General features: G+C 38.4%; 4 protein-coding genes across 6 annotated transcripts; 3 read left to right on the top strand and 1 right to left on the bottom strand.

The window, feature by feature from the left end:
• The first annotated feature begins 158 nt into the window (after positions 1-158).
• kbtbd12 (kelch repeat and BTB (POZ) domain containing 12) lies at positions 159-4,567 on the top strand. The gene is made up of 6 exons (XM_077727290.1): positions 159-284; positions 556-1,688; positions 1,761-2,031; positions 2,377-2,527; positions 2,613-2,810; positions 3,235-4,567. The coding sequence occupies exons 2-6, from the start codon at positions 616-618 to the stop codon at positions 3,396-3,398; spliced, it is 1,857 nt and encodes a 618-aa protein (XP_077583416.1). The 5' UTR covers positions 159-284; positions 556-615; the 3' UTR covers positions 3,399-4,567.
• Positions 3,715-6,434, bottom strand: ccdc36 (coiled-coil domain containing 36). Of its 2 annotated transcripts, none has more exons than XM_077727292.1 (8): positions 6,287-6,434; positions 5,971-6,045; positions 5,731-5,854; positions 5,414-5,541; positions 5,169-5,217; positions 5,007-5,091; positions 4,677-4,789; positions 3,715-4,590 (listed from the first exon to the last, which is right to left on the bottom strand). In XM_077727292.1, exons 2-8 carry the CDS (start codon positions 6,024-6,026, stop codon positions 3,955-3,957), a joined length of 1,191 nt encoding a protein of 396 aa, XP_077583418.1. In that variant the 5' UTR covers positions 6,027-6,045; positions 6,287-6,434; the 3' UTR covers positions 3,715-3,954. The 2 variants fall into 2 exon arrangements, with proteins under 2 accessions (XP_077583418.1, XP_077583419.1); XM_077727293.1 differs by having other exon boundaries at positions 6,197-6,361.
• Positions 6,435-6,470: 36 nt separating this feature from the next.
• On the top strand, positions 6,471-12,130 carry c10h1orf159 (chromosome 10 C1orf159 homolog). 2 transcript variants are annotated; one of them, XM_077727294.1, is made up of 11 exons: positions 6,471-6,670; positions 7,010-7,064; positions 7,412-7,490; positions 7,576-7,660; positions 8,254-8,349; positions 8,548-8,604; positions 8,745-8,879; positions 9,359-9,384; positions 9,462-9,486; positions 9,596-11,302; positions 11,798-12,130. In XM_077727294.1, the coding sequence occupies exons 2-10, from the start codon at positions 7,057-7,059 to the stop codon at positions 9,691-9,693; spliced, it is 609 nt and encodes a 202-aa protein (XP_077583420.1). In that variant the 5' UTR covers positions 6,471-6,670; positions 7,010-7,056; the 3' UTR covers positions 9,694-11,302; positions 11,798-12,130. The 2 variants fall into 2 exon arrangements, with proteins under 2 accessions (XP_077583420.1, XP_077583421.1); XM_077727295.1 differs by lacking the exon at positions 7,010-7,064 and having other exon boundaries at positions 6,472-6,670.
• Positions 12,131-14,078: 1,948 nt separating this feature from the next.
• Positions 14,079-16,693, top strand: perm1b (PPARGC1 and ESRR induced regulator, muscle 1b). The gene is made up of 3 exons (XM_077726784.1): positions 14,079-15,772; positions 15,841-15,957; positions 16,431-16,693. The coding sequence occupies exons 1-3, from the start codon at positions 14,263-14,265 to the stop codon at positions 16,487-16,489; spliced, it is 1,686 nt and encodes a 561-aa protein (XP_077582910.1). The 5' UTR covers positions 14,079-14,262; the 3' UTR covers positions 16,490-16,693.
• Positions 16,694-16,711: the final 18 nt, after the last annotated feature.

Raw genomic sequence — 16,711 nt, 5'->3', positions numbered from 1 at the left:
ACATAATGAAATAACATGATTCTCAAATTGAATTATAGTGTCCAGCGTACATGAAGTAACATTTTAAAGCCCCTCGGACCACTCAACTATAACCCTCAACTGATCTAGGTTATGAAAACACAGTCTATTTTAGGGGCAGTAGCTCAGAGGCCCAGAACAGTGGCAGAGTTAAATATCTTTCCTTCTGTAGTGACTCAGACTCTCTGCCGAATGCAATAACATGCTGTGCGATGAAGAACCAAGATGTGTAATGTTCTTCTGAGCGAGAAAAGCTAATGAATTTGGTAAGGCCATATCTTTTTGAACAAGTCAATCAATTGCATGTTTATCAAGTCTACTTGGAAATATGAGGATGTCAACTGAAGTATCTGATTATATTAAGAATATTGGCAGCCTGCTTAAATCATATTACTGAATCGTTAGTTTGCTTCGGTCAAAACTTAATAATAAACTTTTCCAAAAGCAGATTCCTCAATTAATACGCTTTGTATAGTTTGAGCTAAACTACAAAATGTAATGATTATTTATTCAGACATTATCACTTCTCTTTTCCAGAGGTCCCCCAATCTCAAGTATTTACACATGTACTTTTAACATTTAAATCTTGAAGCAAAGATGGATTTTACTTCCAAACATGGACTAATTCTGCTTGAGCAAGTAAGGAAGATGAGGGAAACGGAGCACTTGACAGATGTAGTGTTAGTTGCTGAGGGGGCAAGCTTTCCCTGTCACAGACTTGTTTTATCTGCCTTCAGCCCTTATTTTCGTGCAATGTTTACATGTGGACTCCGTGAGTGCAACGACAGAGAAGTATTTCTTCACGACACCTCTGCAGATAGCTTAGCTCTTCTACTGAACTACATGTACACCTCAGATCTTCCTATCGCCAACGCAAATGTGCAAGGACTCTCGATTACAGCCTTTCTGCTTCAGATGGATGATGTATTTAATCTGTGCCAGCAGCATATGATTGAAAACATGGATGCCTCTAACTGCCTGGGTGTGTTTTACTTTGCCCGAGATCTTGGTGCAGAGGAACTAGCCGATCAAGCTCAGCGATTCTTGAGGCAACAGTTTGTCCAAGTGTGCCAGAATGAAGAAATTTTAGAGCTGGAGGCCTATCATCTAGGAAAGCTGATCAGTTCAGATGACCTCAATATTTCAAGAGAAGAAACTATTTTAGATTTGGTTCTTCAATGGACCCAACACAGTTTTGAGGCGGAAAGAGAAGTACGTAGTAAGCATCTTCCTGAACTTCTCAGTAAAGTTCGCCTACCATTAATCCATCCAGACTATTTAAAAGAGACAATGAAAAGGAATACAGCCTTGCTCTCTGATGCTGAGAGTATGGAGATTATGAACCAAGCTTTGGAAGATCTACAACTGCATCCATCTGCAGTACCACGTCAACTTAAGTTGCGCTATGGGATGGAAACTACGGATTTGCTGCTCTGTATTGGTAATGACAGCAATGGAATTAGGTCAAGATATTGCAACTATAGCGAACGTAGCTTCTGCTATGCCCCATCAACCAATCGAACATACTACATAACTTCACCTAGATATGGAGAAGCTTTAGGTTATGTATGTGCAGGGGTTGTCACTGAAGAAAATGACATTATAGTGTCAGGAGAGGCTGGTGCTCGAAGAATGTCCCGAAAAAAGGAAATGGATGTAGAGCTTTATAGGTGAGAGGAATCATGGGTATTCAATTAAACTGTGAAACAAAGTTTGGCACTTATTGCTGTTTGGTTTGCCAGATACAAAGTGGAATCCCAAGGAACCTGGGAACATCTGACATCAGCAGAGTATCGTGATTCTTATGGGCTAGGTACCTTGGGCGAAACCTTATATCTGATTGGTGGGCTGATGAAGCTGAAGAACCAGCTTCTTATCACTAATAGTGTGGCACGGTGGCCTCTACGGGGAGGACCTTGGAGGAGTGCTGCTCCTTTACCAATTCCCCTGGCTTATCACAATGTGGTCACACTGAAGGATCGTCTGTATGTCATCGGAGGTAAAACACCACAGGTATAACAAAAAAAAGTTAATGCTCAAATATATATAAAAGTAGAGGTTGCAAAGGGGTGGAAAGTCACAAAAACAGTACAAAAATGTAATAAATTACTCACTTTCTTGATATTAAAACTCTCTGGTGATCACATTAAAATGCTAATTTATCATTTAAGTAATACTTCCAATCTATGTTAGTTTTCTGATGGCAAAATTTCAACATTTTTTACTCTGACGGACTGGCCCGATAGCGGTCCGTGGACTGGTGGTTGGGGACCACTGGATTAGACCACTACATCTAATTTATAATTCTTGCTGGTCTTCATCATGTCCTCTCTCTTTCTCTTCCTCTCAACCAACCAGTCACACCGAATGGATGATGAGCCAGACTGCCTTAGTAACTGCCTATTTGAGTATGATCCAACCATAAACAAGTGGAAAACATTGGCTCCAATGAAGTATTCAAAATACAGATGTAGTGCAGTTGTGCTCAATGGAGAAATCTTTGTTATGGGTAAGATTTAGAATGGGAGGTAAGGTATAATAGCAAACTAATGGTTCTTTGCTTTTTCACAATGGCACTATTGTTGATACTATAGGTGGTATTGGATGTGAGGGTGTGGACCGAGGGCAATCACGCCATTGTCTTGATGCTGTAGAGATCTACAACCCAGACGGGGATTGTTGGAGGGATGGACCTTCGCTACCATGTGCACAGCTGGCATTGCACACAAATGCCTCGAATGCTGGTGTTGTGGGGGGAAAGGTTTATGTGTGTGGATACTATAAGGGAGCAGGTAAGATTATTGCCCATATCAAAATGCAATTTATAACTGCAGGGCTGGTGTTACAAAAGCCATGTTTTAAACCATCACTGTAGAACCTGAGTTTCCCTCTAAATTATGGACCGAACAAACAACAGTTTTGATGAGAAAACTTGTGTCTCTTTAAAATGACATGAGTTTTTTTTTTTTTTACAAGAAGCAGCAATGAAGCTGTACTTTGGCTGGTGCTGCATAATTTTCTTCTGTGCATTTTGTTTATTTGTAAAAAAGCAAGGTGGCCATAACAAGAAAGCAGTCAAGGAGACTGAATAAATTCTTACAGAAATGCAAGATGGGAAAGTTACTCCACTCTGATCTTTTGTAACCCTAGTCCTGAATATAATTAGGACATAACATATTGTCATGGGTATTTTCCTCTCTATTTTTTAATTCTCAGACCGTAACGATGATTTAACAAAAGACATCTTGGAACTAAACCCCTGGAAGAACCGATGGACATTGGTTGCTCGGCGTGCTTTGATGCATGACAACTACGACGTCTGCCTAGTAGCAAGTCTGAATCCAAGGGGACTAATATCTCCCCCCTCAGACCAACAGTAAAAAGAGAAAGACAGGAACTGATTGTGGCAAAATTATTGTACTAAACTACACCAAATGCATTGTTGCACTTTTTAGATAAGGTATGATTGGTGCGGCTGAGATAGGAACTAATAATTGGAAACCTTCGCATGGCTTTGCTTAATGCTGCAGTTGGAATGGGCTGATCAGTACCAATGTCGACATTATCGATATGAAGTCATTATATATATATGCAGTACAGTAAGAAATGATTGTATTAGTATTTTTGTAGTAAACATGCACCTTATAATTACCAATTGTTTGTACCCCTCAGTTTCTACCTGAAAGAAGAACACAATCCAATTTAACAAACCTTTAATGAATTCTCATGTTAAATACATATAATATTGTTACTGTTAGAATGTAATTGATCCTATGAGTGACACTTCATTTACAAAGGTGAGTAACAGCAGAAATTCAAGATAAATTAGGAGGTAAACTAAATGTGTTACTTCTTTCAAACTAATGGAAAATAAAGTTTTTTTCTTCATGTCCTTTTTTTTTGGAAATGTATCACGTTTGTATTCCACATTGCCTTTTAAAAAGTATCTGAAACGTGATCTGTGTTCAACATCTGCCAAAGGCCATCTCTTGAGCTGGAGCTGGTTAGCAGTATGTCTGTGATGGACTGGCCTTTTTTCATGCTTTCAGGGCTGCTGCTCTCTTGAGACCAGCAGCTGAGAGGGGTGATTATACGTCCTGGATTGGATATGGCCTTTGGGCTTTGTTGTAGTAAACTCTCTGGAAAATCTCTATCTCTGTAAGGTCTTGAAATATTTTCCTGTTTCCTGCACATTTTCATAGGTTGACTGTTTTCATCATTGACAGTGGTCTTAGAACGCTGTCGGATTAGAGGTCTCCTTCTGTATATACTCGTTGGTTTTTTGGTTCTCATTGTGACGGCCCAATCGAGAGTAGATAAGTCAATGCCTGCTGCAGAGGAACTCTGCCCCGTTTGGGTCTGTTTGTCTTGTCCCGGTGATGTTTGCATGGCTTTGTCACTTACATTAATAGGTTTGAGCTTACCTGACTGCTCTGAAACTAAGGCATTGAGCAGCTGTAATGCCTCTTCAATCATGCTTGCTTGCTTCAAATGGGCTTTTTCTTGCTCAAGTCGTAGACACTCCACGTGACTTTGCATATTTGTAACAAGCTCTAAGCCGTTGTCTTCATTCTATTGGAAATTGAATAAAAGACAGTATTAACTCATGGAAAGTGTATATTATTGTAATAATACAAATAGCATACATCAAGGGTTACCTTTTTCACTCGTTCACCCAATTCTGTCATCGTCTGTTTTTGGGAATTCACTGTGTTTAATAACACTTCAAACTGCTGTGAAATGTGGCTCTGGATACTGTTTACATTTTGCACTGAATGGATGAAAAGCACAAGTCAATGACAGGTGTAAAACGATTCCCTTTTCTGTCTTGCCAATTCAAAAATGTAAACAAGTCAGAAGCAATGCAATTTAAACCGTGAGCAAGCGGCCCCATCTGCTGGTTAGGAAAAACGCTTGCCTGCCTGGTGCTTATTTGGTAACATAATTTGTTTTTTTTTGCTTTTACAGGGCAGTTGAATGTAACATACGTGTTGATGACAAATTGCTTAACATTTGGAGGCTGGTTTGGCATACAGTTGCATTTTCTTCTGTGTTGGAAACATGTTGTTGGATCTGAAATGTATTGTAGAACAAGTAGAAAAAAGGAAAATCAAAAATCACTTAAATAATACAAATTAGTATTTACTCACTTTGGTCAGTGTTTCCCGAATTTGAAGGCATTCTTTGGCAATAATTTCACTGGGGGGGAAAAACATTGCATGTGACATAGGCTATGTTTAACACTGACTGTGTTTGTGTTCCATGAGTATTACATTTGAAATACTATAGATTTAAATAGAAGAGGAAAATGTAGGAGTTCAAAAAGACTATTTAATAAAATGTATTTTAAAGATTTGTGTTTATTACCTCAAAGGAATAAAGAAAGGAACATTACCTGTCATTCCTTTCTTTTGCTTTTTTCTTTGCCTCCTCAAATGTGTCCAAAAGTATGTCTTTGTCTCTTGGGTCTCCAAACAGGAGGGGTTTGGAGCGATAACGGGCTGAAACCTTTGGGTCACTACACTAAAAGGAAAGAAAAAATATGTTAAATTCAAATAAAAGTTCAAATATTAGCCTTTTTTCCTTGTTTTTTTTTTGTATGTTAGTTCTCAGGACAATCTTTAGTGTTTTGCTTGTGAATGACTTCACATAGAATCACCATGGCAAAAATGTCCACCAATTCTGGAATGATATGGTTCTATATGGCCTTACCTCTTGTGAACTCTGTTGAGAGTTCTTGGAAAACAAACTCATTTCCTGAGAGCTCCTTTGAGAATCCATCCAGAACTGGGAACCAAAGAAAAACTGAGTATCTGTGAAGCTTGTGGCTGGATTTCTGTAGATTGCAGAGTCATATTAAAGAACATAACCACTCAGTTTTAGTGAATTACATGGTATTTTCCAATATACACTGACTACATTAATAAATATCAAGTGAAGTAAATTACTCACCTGCTTCCCGTTGGCTGTTTATTCAGCAATTCCTTTAGATTCGCTGTGTGGTTCATCTTTTAGCCTCATTCAGTTCTAAATAAATAATAATAATAATCTTTTCAAGGTTTGAGCTTTTCAATTTCAGTGGATTAACATGTTGTTAGCATTATGTTAGCAAACACCTATCAGTATACCCAAAACCTCATGATTCATAAAAACCTGTAACTCATAGTTGGACATGTACACTTATATTCTTGCTTCATGTACTTGACGTAAAAAATGATATCAAAAGGACTTAGGGTGACTATATTTGCGATAAATAAACGATAATCACATTTGAAATAGCCGCCCAAAGAACTGTAACAAGACAGAAATGACGTGTTGCGTTCAGGTACTGTCGGAGTAAATTGTCTTCATCCTTTTTATACGGGCGAAAGTCCTTGTCCTTATTCTAACTAAGGCTAATCCATATTCAATTAATAGTGATATGTATATAAATATGAAATAATATGGTGTTGGTGCTTTTACTGTGAAAGTTCCCACACGGATGTTGACAAGATGAATGAGCAAGGTGCTTGCGTTTAATGGCAGGCGGAACTACGGAGTTGTGTCGCTGATAAATCTGATCGCAAATCACAGTCATCTTGGACAGATGAAATCAGACGTCGATTGAATTAAGCCTGGATTTTGATCCTGGCAAGGATCAACAGTTTTGCTGGTGAGTGACATCCCGGCAGATTTCGCAAGCCGCAGCTGCTCGTGTGGTTTGAGATCTGCTGTTCCGATCAAATCCAAGAGACATCAATATAATCTTAAATTTTAATTGCTCAGTCAGATTAGCACTGACAGGTGAAATGCAAATTTAAAGTGGGAAAAATTATCTAATGAGTTATTGTTCGCGATCTAGGGACGAATTGTACTTTTTTTTTTAAATCACAGTAATAAGTGATAATATCCATATTTCCAAAAATAATGATGATTTGTTCTGAATTTAGATAGGCATGAATTTACTGTTTTGGAGGCCCTTGCACACACAAATATTGTATTCTGTTTCTAGATCTGCAACAGGTGTTGCTGTTCTGCTTCTCACCTTGCGTTATTGACATGGACAGGTTAGAAAATAAAATAAAATAAAAAACGAGGTATGAATATGATAAATGAAGACCCCCCCCCCCTTCCTTTCTACCACCCCTGCAAATTTCCATAATACACACTGTAATGAAAACTTTCCAACTTCACTTAAATTTCCTGAAAGTTATTATTTACAAATGATCTAATTTTTTATATTGCTCAACATAAAACCGTAACTATTAGAACTTCACACATTTTTTGCAGTGCACAGCAATTTAAAATGTAAGAAAACTAACCCCCACTAGGAAAAAAAACATTGTCTTTAAAGACAATTTGCAATATTATCATTATTTTGACTGAATCCCACCTGTTTTTCTTGTTTTTCAAGCTCAAATATGGCTCTGTCATTCCTCTTGGTGTTGGCAACTACAGTAATTCTCATCAGACCAGAAACACCAGTGACCAAGGTAGAAAATGAATGAACTCGTCTAGCGTACTTAGTTCATTTTTCGTCAGGTTTCTCAAAAGCAACTATGTCATCTCTATCTACAGGCTCTACATCATAACTCACTGGAATGCTGCAGTGAGAAACAGAGGACCAATAGCTCGTGTTCAAATGACACTCGCTGCGAACCAGGTGCCATATCTTTTTTTTTTAGGATTCTAACACAGTCTTTTCCAACCGTTTTTGAGCTGTGGCACACTTTTTGCATTGAAAAATAGTCAAGATACACCACTAGCTGAAAATCTTATTCACGTGTGTCAAAGTGGCGGCCCGGGGGCCAAATCTGGTCTGCCGCATCATTTTGTGTGGCCCTGGAAAGTAAATCATGAGTGCCGACTTTCAGTTTTAGGATCAAATTAAAATGAAGAGTATAGATGTACATTACATATAATTACATCAAGCTACCTCAAATGTATTTTTTTTAACTTTAAATCCATTGTGGTTACAAACAATCTAAAGTAAAAGCAGCAGAGATTAAATAAGAAGGAATACAACTGCCTAACCCGTGATTGCAGACCTTAAACACGGAATTTTGTGCTGGTTTTGCATGAATAGTGACAACATAAAATGTCTCATAGCTGGTTTACCAAGTTCCCAGAAGTAGGTCATGGCATGTTGCTGTGGTTAGGACAATTACAGTTATGTGATTCTCTTTGTATCTGAAATTAATCCATCTTGTTCTACTAATGGATATTTCATGCTTTATGATTTTCTGTCTTTTTCAGGATGCTTTTTTCGTGTCCTCGAGAGCAGCAACATTGTTTGCATATTGTGTGAGCCTTCCACTGTAGACTTGGAGAACATTACAGCCTGCACATACAGTAAGTCATTGTCAAATATTATTAGAATTTGACATTTTAATGATTAATCCGATAAAGATTTAACTATGGACCCCCTGAAATATTAAGGGACAATTTAGTGTTCAACCAGGCTATCATGCATGTTTTTGGGAATTCATCAATTTTGGACTTTTGTGTTTTTTTTAAAACTATTATACTATTATATTCTCTCTTCATTAGACTACACAATGGACCGAAGAAACCACACGACAGTTACAACTGTAATGCCTAATATTGGTAAGCTATATTCCTTTATAGTGATCGTATTCCTCTCTATTTAAATCTGTTTTATACTACTGCTACTGCCACTGGCTCCCGCGTAAAAGGCATTTGCAGCAGGCCATTTTTCATGCTGCTTTATGTCATGTCATGAGCAGGAGGCGCTGGGGTGGCCGCCTCTCTTCTACTCGGAACACTGTTGATCAGCCTGTTCTTGATCCTCTCTGTGGCCTCCTTTTTCTACCTCAAACGCTCCCATCGACTCCCCAATATCTTTTACCGTCGCAATAAAGGTAAGCCCGGTCTCACAATTGTAGTCATGCTCCAAATTCTTAGCATCCAAATTTCCTTCATGTGGTCTGAACTATTCACTGCATTAGTTTTTAAGCTTTCTGTATTATTTAGAATTTTATCACTAGAAATACAGAGAGGCTGCTTTGTATTAAATGTATAAAATGAAAGTCCTCTGCAATATATGTAAACAAAGAATTAAAAAAAATAAAATAAAAATACATTACTGGGGTGCCTAAAGCTGAAATGCTATTCTATCTTCTTTTTTGTAAAAATAACATTGTATGTTAAAGTAATTTTTTTTAAAGAAAATGGGGATCCAATTGTTCAAAAACCGGACATATTAGTGTTGGATTCCGTATTTAAAAATGACTTTCAAAACAGCCGTCTGACCTAACTCAACAAAAAGCGTTTCCCAGTGTAATGTGACCTAAAATCACAATACATCAATCAATTGAGCATATATTTTATCTTCTTACAGCCTTCATATTCCAACCAAGTGAGACAGTAAGTGTCCTTTGTTTTTCCACAACGCATAAATAGTTTGAATGTGTCAGTATAGCAACAATGTTTTCTTTTTCTAGGCTGTAATGATTCCGTCTTCTACAGGTATGCTTTACCCTTTAACTTAATTAAATAGCCAAACCGGCTATTTTATATGTTGAATTACAGCTACTAAGGCTAGTCCTAATTGTTTGTTTGTTTGATAATTTTAAAGCGAGAAAACAAAGATACGTCAGACGAGAGCGGCCCGCTGCGACATCAAATAGAGCCACGATCCCAACTGCATCCACCACCAGGGGCTACAATGTATAGTAGGAAAAGGGCCATGCAAATGTGAAATTGAATGACGTTTTGACTTATTTCAAAGCTAAATTGAAAACACAGCCCCTTTTTATTTAACGTTCTCTTTTGACAAAATAGTGTCCACCAAAGCTGCAAAATGTAGCAGCATTGGTCAGCTTATATTCGAACTCAATTATGGTACTTTTTGTTCGCTTGTACTCTGCCTTTTTATTCGACATGGAGCTCATGGGAAGTAATTGCAATAATCCAATTGCTGCTGCACTGAAACATGGATGGACTCATCTAGTATTTAAGGAACCTCCTAGTTTTGGTACCACCAATATTTATCATTTTTGAACACTACTGTAGTGGCTTAAAATGTAATATTTGCATAGCTTCAGAACTAACGTCAATTACAATCATCATTATATCGGTAGCACAGCCAAGTGTGACGATGACAGTTTGGATTAGCGTGTATTCATCAGTTTGAGGATAATGTGCAGCGAGGCGGTGACCTAGTTGGCTGTTAGTGACAAAACACCATCCTCATCATGACTACAAACCACCAATATCAGGGTTGGTCCTTTGCTGTGTGAGGCTGTGTATACACTATCATTAGTATTTCTTTACTTTGATATATACGACTATTTGAGTGAATGAGTTTACTATTTATTTGTATCCACTCAGCCAAAGTGAATGTTATGTCCCTTGTACAATCTACAAAATGCAGTTTGGTGTGTAGGTACAGTAGGGTATTTATTTTAACCATGATAAAATTTGGCCTTTTTTAGCTGAGAATATCACAAGAAACTGGCTAAGAAAGACTAAGATAATAGACCAAAATGTTTTATTTTACGTCTAAACAAATGCCTTTATTCTGAAAATGGTTAATACCATTTTTCAATAAATGTTCTGCATATGCAGTCTTCTAAATATTACATTAAATAGTACATTTAAGATACGTTTTCTACATACTACAGTCATACAATGACAATAAAAGCATTCAATTAAATTCAATTGGCTGTCATAACAACCACTATCCATGCTTCAAGATTCTCTCTTACATACCTTTCCACCTCGACTAATTGAATTAGGGAATTTACATATAAAGTACAGCTCTACTTACAAAAGTTTCAAGCTCCGAAAAAAGTTCTGGAACCAATTAATTTTGTACATAGAGGTACGACTGTATATCTATTAAACGGGTGTAAAAAAAAACGATAGAATCTTTAAAATGCCAGAGCCATATCAGTTTCTTGTGTTATTTCAAAAAATACACATTTAATTAAAAACAGCACACATTGCTTTTAGACCAAAGGACAAATAACTTTGACCATATCTTTACATGCATTTAACTCCTTAAGACCCTTAAAGTAAAATATTCTTAATTTAAATGAAGATCGCACCAAATGCAGCATGCCAATATGTTGGCGCACTTTATTAGCAGATCTGAGGTCAGATTTTTATATTTATTTTAACTGAGATTCTTGAGATCTTGCTAACCTTTTGCAGAACAACTGTAAATCTACTTTTTGAAGTAAATACTACTACTTGCTTGCCTAAAGTTTTCAAAGCGAATTGAATGTGATGACGGCTGTGCCACGAAGAGCTTTAAATGTAAACTTCATACTTCACACATGTACTCTGGTGCATACCTGTCAACTGGTACGTTCTCGCCGTAATTGGTACAACTGAAAGCCCATTTTTATATTGGTACGCTGTACACATGAAAATGGTACGCTAAACGGTGATTTTGAGAAAAAAAAATAAATTAAGGCACTTTCTAGCCATTTTTCACCATCCGCCATTGTTTCTTCCCGGAAACGCATGTCTGCCAAGTGATATATGTACCGGCGCCTCTGATTGGCTAAAAAACGCATGTCTGCCAAGTGATATATGTACCGGCGCCTCTGATTGGCTAAAAAAAAAAGATCATGATAAACATTTCGTTTTGTAACACTTTCACCATGTGATTTCCGTTTCCTGTTCCCTTGTTTATGTTTACTTTCATTTTCACTTGTTGTTCGTGATTTTTTACAAAAAAGTAAAGTGGTAAGATTTTCCATGTATTTATACATATATGTAAGGGCGAAAACAAAATTTGGTAAGATCACAAATGGTTCGAGGTTGACAGGTATGCTGGTGGCCTTTTACTGTATGCACCATTTCCAAAACTGAGGCTGCTATCAAGTTTTATTTGCCACATAGTTTATATTTTTTACTGCACTGGAGATTTTAACAAACACACTGTGCCAGCAGAGGTAAATAAATCTGTTTCTGAAAGAGTAGTAATCATGACTATTCCCATGTTGCCTCGTGTGTTTTGCATTTGTCACCACAATACATGCACACATTCTTTTTTATATCAATGGTCTATTGTTTTGTAACTGTGTAGTTGTGATGTGATGAAGGCAGTTGCGGTGAAGGAATGTATGTTTCATTAATAAAGCACCTTCTACTAAGCTTTGTTCTACTCCCATTGTCCTTCTTTTAAACGGAAAATTAAGGTGGTTAAGGTGGTTCATGTAAATAGTAAAGGATATTGCTGTTCACTGTCATATGATTGAGGGTGTACTGAAATGTCACACCTCCCCTGTAGGGCAGGACATATTCACCAGCAGCACAGCAGCTCCATGTGACTGAATGTCTATTTATAAAGAGCGATGCAGGGGGCCAGACTGACATATGTGACGGCGGGCAACGACGGGATATTTTCCTACAGGAGACTTCAGAGTGGAAATTTTTGTTTTTGTCTTTTTGCAGGTATGAAGCCTAATATTGTGCTCAGCGGTGATTAGGCTCAATCAGACAAATTAGGAATAACTAAGAGAGGATGCAGTCAATACTAAAGAACATGGAATAAAATTAACTGGCAGACGATTTAAAAAACTAAAGTATAATTCTGAAAAAGTAACTATTATTCATCAGACTTTATTAACATGTGACTTTATTTTGTAATCTGATATTGCTTGGACATTTGATCTCACTTCTAAAAGCATGGATGTCAAGTGCATAGCACTCTGCGAAGGGGGCCTGCCTCGATCTATGGCCTCTATTTTCCTTTTTTTTTTATAATAATGTACGCTTTAGTTGTGCATTATGATCTAATGAAAAAAGCAACAAACAGTATTAAATGTTTTGACAGAACAATGTGATCTAGGTATGCTTATTGGTGAAAATATAGCTGTTTGCTTCTTATTCATTTATATTTCGTACCACTAATCCACAAGGGTTGCGGGGGTGATGGAGCCTATCCCAGTGAACTACAGACACCATGGATTGCTGCTCAGCCAGTCACAGTTACATGTAAATGTACAACTTTATACTATACTAGGGGTAGGGAACCTATGGCTCGGGAACCAAATGTGGCTCTTCACTAACCTGTCAGGTAAAATATGTATTTAAACTTCTGGTGATTTTTTTACACCGCATTTAATTTTGCTACTTTAAGCAGCATGTACCTAATAATGTGACCTATAGAGTATCCCAATGAAAAAATACTATACACGTGTTTTATATTTAGCCCAAACCTGTTGTTGGCCAGACTGTTCCAAGCCATAAAGGAGACAAAGAGGACAAAATACAACATAAACACTTGAATGTTGACCTTTGCGTTGCCATTTCTGCTCCCAGGAAAGCATGTGAGGCGTCAGAATGGATGACTTGGATCACAGCCTTCACATTGCAGAGGGGGACTGGTCCAGTTTTTACCAGGAGAGCGAGGGGTGCTGTGTCCCACAACCTCCTCTCGCTCATCCCGAAAGCCTCCATCGTCCAGAGGTTCTTCTGGACTGTCCCAAAACACTGAGAGAGGATGACATCCAATGTGATTACACTGGAATCTCTCTTCTCAGAAAGGAGGTGAACATACCAGAAGAAAGCATCCCAGAAGAGACGCAAAAAAGCATCATAAAAGCACTTGAGGCCGTCGTTACAGACGTTGCACGATCACTTTCAGACGAGAAAAGTCAGAGTGATGTCCTCAAAGTGCCATTGAGAAAAGAGAGAGAATGCTGGTTGGTAACACTATCACTGAATGACAATTCAATACCACAACAACAAACAAAGACCAAAAATACCAATTGTGAGACCTGGCAGGACTCGCAACACAGTGAGAAGAGGGACATTTTTCCCTTAGTACATAATCCAAACCGCATTAAAGAACAATCGAGTGATCTAGTACAAAATAAAAGCAAGCAAACCAGTTGTGATGTTGTTGTAGAACAGAAGTATAGTAGAAGACCAATGCAAAATGAAGAAAGGATACAAAGGGACGAAGAAGGAGCTATGCATGATGAAAATATCAAGCAAAATCATCGAGAAGATGATAACATTTCACCAAATGAAGATGGAATCTTGTATGAGAATTGTCAAACCCTTAATGAAGGTCGGAAAGAAGGAACAGGTAAGATAGAAATAACCTTAGATGAAAGTGCTAATGCGAAGCACATAGAAGGAAGCCAGTATGATGAGGACATTGAGGGAAATGTTAGCGAAGGAACCATACCCGAAGAGAATTCCACAAAGCAAGAAACGGAAGAAAGAACCCTGAATGACGATGATATAGTGCAAAATAAAAGAGCCTTATTGAAAGGTGGGATGATGCAAAGTGTTACTGATGGAAACCGATATGTTGATATTATAATGGAAGACAAGAACCAACTAACCCTGAATTTGAATTTGGGGAGGGTGGAATCAGAGCAGTTTGACGACAGTGTTGAGGTCTTGACTCTTGAAAGTTCGGGTTCTGAAATCTACCTCTCAGTTGATGAATCAGGGGATTTCTCAGAGGAAGATTCAACTGAATGCCAGCCAGAAGACTACCCAGAGTATTCTGCTGACCAAACTTATGATAAACCTGAATCTAACATAGCTCCAATTGAGAGTCAGGTCCATCATGATGCAGATCCACCTATAGTCCAAACTGAACCTCACCCAAAAGCGGGTAACAGTGATGGTCCTTGGTCTGTTCCCCACGTTGTCGTCACCCCCGTGGCTGAAGGCCCTGAAGCCCACGCCCAAGCCTCAGGCGAGACACCATGTGTTTACGCCATCTCAGCATTCTGGGACGAAATGGAAAAATTGACTATAAATGACATTTTACAGTTGAGGATGGCAAGAAGTCCACTACCTACTGAGATGTCTGACATCCCATCACAAAGTAATAGTTTGGTGGACCCTGAGGAACATCAGTTGACAGACGGAGGCCTCACAGATACCTCCGACACAGCTGACTCGGACTACTCCACACAGCTGGGTGACTCCAAGGCGGATCGCTCCAGTTGGGATTTCTCAGTTTGTGACTTTGAAGAAGATTATTGGCAATTCCTGGGCATGAGTAGAAACCCCAGCCCCGATCTCATCTGTAAAACCCAGCAAGGAGAAGACGAGAGGGAAGGGAGCACCAGAAGCCAGACCCCAATACCATTCGAAGACCCCACTGGACAATACTTGAGGCCTAGATCCATGCCGAAAAACAAAAGTGTTCAGAATGTACGAGATCTCAGTACGGAGGACTTAGCTTTATGGCCTCTTGTAGATGGTAATGATAAAAAATCCAATGAGGAATTGATGGATTCAAAAGAAGCAGATCTAAGATCAGCAATACTTGCACTACCGCCTCATGATGATCTCCTGCAATCTTTTCCCGATTCTTTCCCCCTACAAAGTAATGTAGTTTGCGTCTATGATCCTGAAAGCTTGACAACAGCGCCATCATACGAAAATATGTTTTTTACATACGAACATAAGATGTTACCATCCCAGAACCACCGATGGAAACCTGTCCCAATCTTCTCGTGCTCAAACCCTTCCAACACAGAATTCTCTCTGCCCAAATGGAATAACTTGTTTTTAAGAGGAGCATTCTTGGAAGAGGATGGCATTTCACCCTTCGAAATTGTCTCGAAAGCTCTCCGTTTGGCCGAATCACAGACTGGGATGAGTTCAATGTCATCGAGGAAAATTGGCGTTCTTGACAAAGGCAGCTTCTGGGACAAAAGTTCTAATGTTCTTCCAGTTCGGGGTGAGGAAGGCACTACTAACGTTGTGGGATTCTCCCCCTCAATACATGAGCAGCAGAGGATTGTGGGAAGAATACAGAAACCAGGTAATGATGGCGGATGTGAAAATGAAAAGCATGGTGGGCAAATTATGAATGATTTGTGTTTGGTTTAGTGCGAGAGGGCATCTGGTCTGCACTTCAGCAGGCTGACATGTGTTTGGTCTGCATCGCATTTGCTTCTTGGGTGCTGAAATCGTCAGATACAAAATCTCCTGATGCCTGGAAGGCCGGTAAGAAACTTTTGAGTTTTTTCCCCCCCATTATACTTCTAAATGAGGTGAGCTACAATTAACCCATTTTTTGGAGTTCAGTTTCATTGACCACACCTAGGCCCAATTACTGCCAGTTAATAGCCTCACACAACCTGTCATACAAAGTGAAAGCTCTCATAACAACGCCCATCAAACCACAAGCCAAAAATAAATGCTCAAAAAGAAACCAAAGTGAATTAAATCATAATCATACATCTCGGTTTAGACTTTCCCTCAATAAATGCATCATTGTACCATTTTAAAAATGCTTTTTAGTATGACTTTGGTTGTCTTTGAGCTGTTCAACTTGGTTTTGTTTTCCATATTTTTTAAAGTGTGACAATACTACGCTATACTAACAATTGTAATCATTTTTAGGTGAAAAAATAAGTAGGCAATTATTTTAAGGCGAGGACATGACAATATGATGAAATGTGCAATATCTTTTGTAGCTTTGCTTGCAAACGTGAGCGCACTATCAGCGATCCAGTACCTGCGACAGACCAAGTGAAGATGAAGAATGTTCTACGGGGCATGATACAAGATAATTCATTGATTCATCATCCATACCGTGCAATCCCATTTGTATTTTTACCCTCCATGTTGTTTCATGAGATGAAACATGGCCAGCAATTTTGCACAATTCTATAGATACCTCATAGCAGTGTAAAGATAGCTTATTTTTGTCAGCACTATGCGCAATTTGGGTTTATTTAAAACTGACTAGACAATG

The sequence above is a fragment of the Stigmatopora nigra genome, chromosome 10 (assembly GCF_051989575.1).
Source record: "Stigmatopora nigra isolate UIUO_SnigA chromosome 10, RoL_Snig_1.1, whole genome shotgun sequence".
NCBI classification, from domain to species: Eukaryota; Metazoa; Chordata; class Actinopteri; order Syngnathiformes; family Syngnathidae; genus Stigmatopora; species Stigmatopora nigra.
The sequence above is the reverse complement of the archived record's forward strand: the minus strand, read 5'-3'. Positions and strand labels throughout refer to the sequence as shown.

Excerpts from the sequence above, each read along its gene's own strand:
- perm1b (XM_077726784.1), top strand. The coding sequence starts at position 14,263 with ATGATGCAAAGTGTTACTGATGGAAACCGATATGTTGATATTATAATG. Across the intron at positions 15,773-15,840 it reads GGGAAGAATACAGAAACCAG|TGCGAGAGGGCATCTGGTCT; the intron begins GTAATGATGGCG and ends TGTTTGGTTTAG. Across the intron at positions 15,958-16,430 it reads TCCTGATGCCTGGAAGGCCG|CTTTGCTTGCAAACGTGAGC; the intron begins GTAAGAAACTTT and ends TATCTTTTGTAG.
- c10h1orf159 (XM_077727294.1), top strand. Across the intron at positions 7,491-7,575 it reads CAGAAACACCAGTGACCAAG|GCTCTACATCATAACTCACT; the intron begins GTAGAAAATGAA and ends CTCTATCTACAG. Across the intron at positions 7,661-8,253 it reads TGACACTCGCTGCGAACCAG|GATGCTTTTTTCGTGTCCTC; the intron begins GTGCCATATCTT and ends TGTCTTTTTCAG.
- kbtbd12 (XM_077727290.1), top strand. The coding sequence starts at position 616 with ATGGATTTTACTTCCAAACATGGACTAATTCTGCTTGAGCAAGTAAGG. Across the intron at positions 1,689-1,760 it reads ATGGATGTAGAGCTTTATAG|ATACAAAGTGGAATCCCAAG; the intron begins GTGAGAGGAATC and ends TTGGTTTGCCAG. Across the intron at positions 2,032-2,376 it reads TCGGAGGTAAAACACCACAG|TCACACCGAATGGATGATGA; the intron begins GTATAACAAAAA and ends TCAACCAACCAG.
- ccdc36 (XM_077727292.1), bottom strand. The coding sequence starts at position 6,026 with ATGAACCACACAGCGAATCTAAAGGAATTGCTGAATAAACAGCCAACG. Across the intron at positions 5,855-5,970 it reads AAACAGCCAACGGGAAGCAG|AAATCCAGCCACAAGCTTCA; the intron begins GTGAGTAATTTA and ends TGCAATCTACAG. Across the intron at positions 4,591-4,676 it reads TGGGTGAACGAGTGAAAAAG|AATGAAGACAACGGCTTAGA; the intron begins GTAACCCTTGAT and ends AATTTCCAATAG.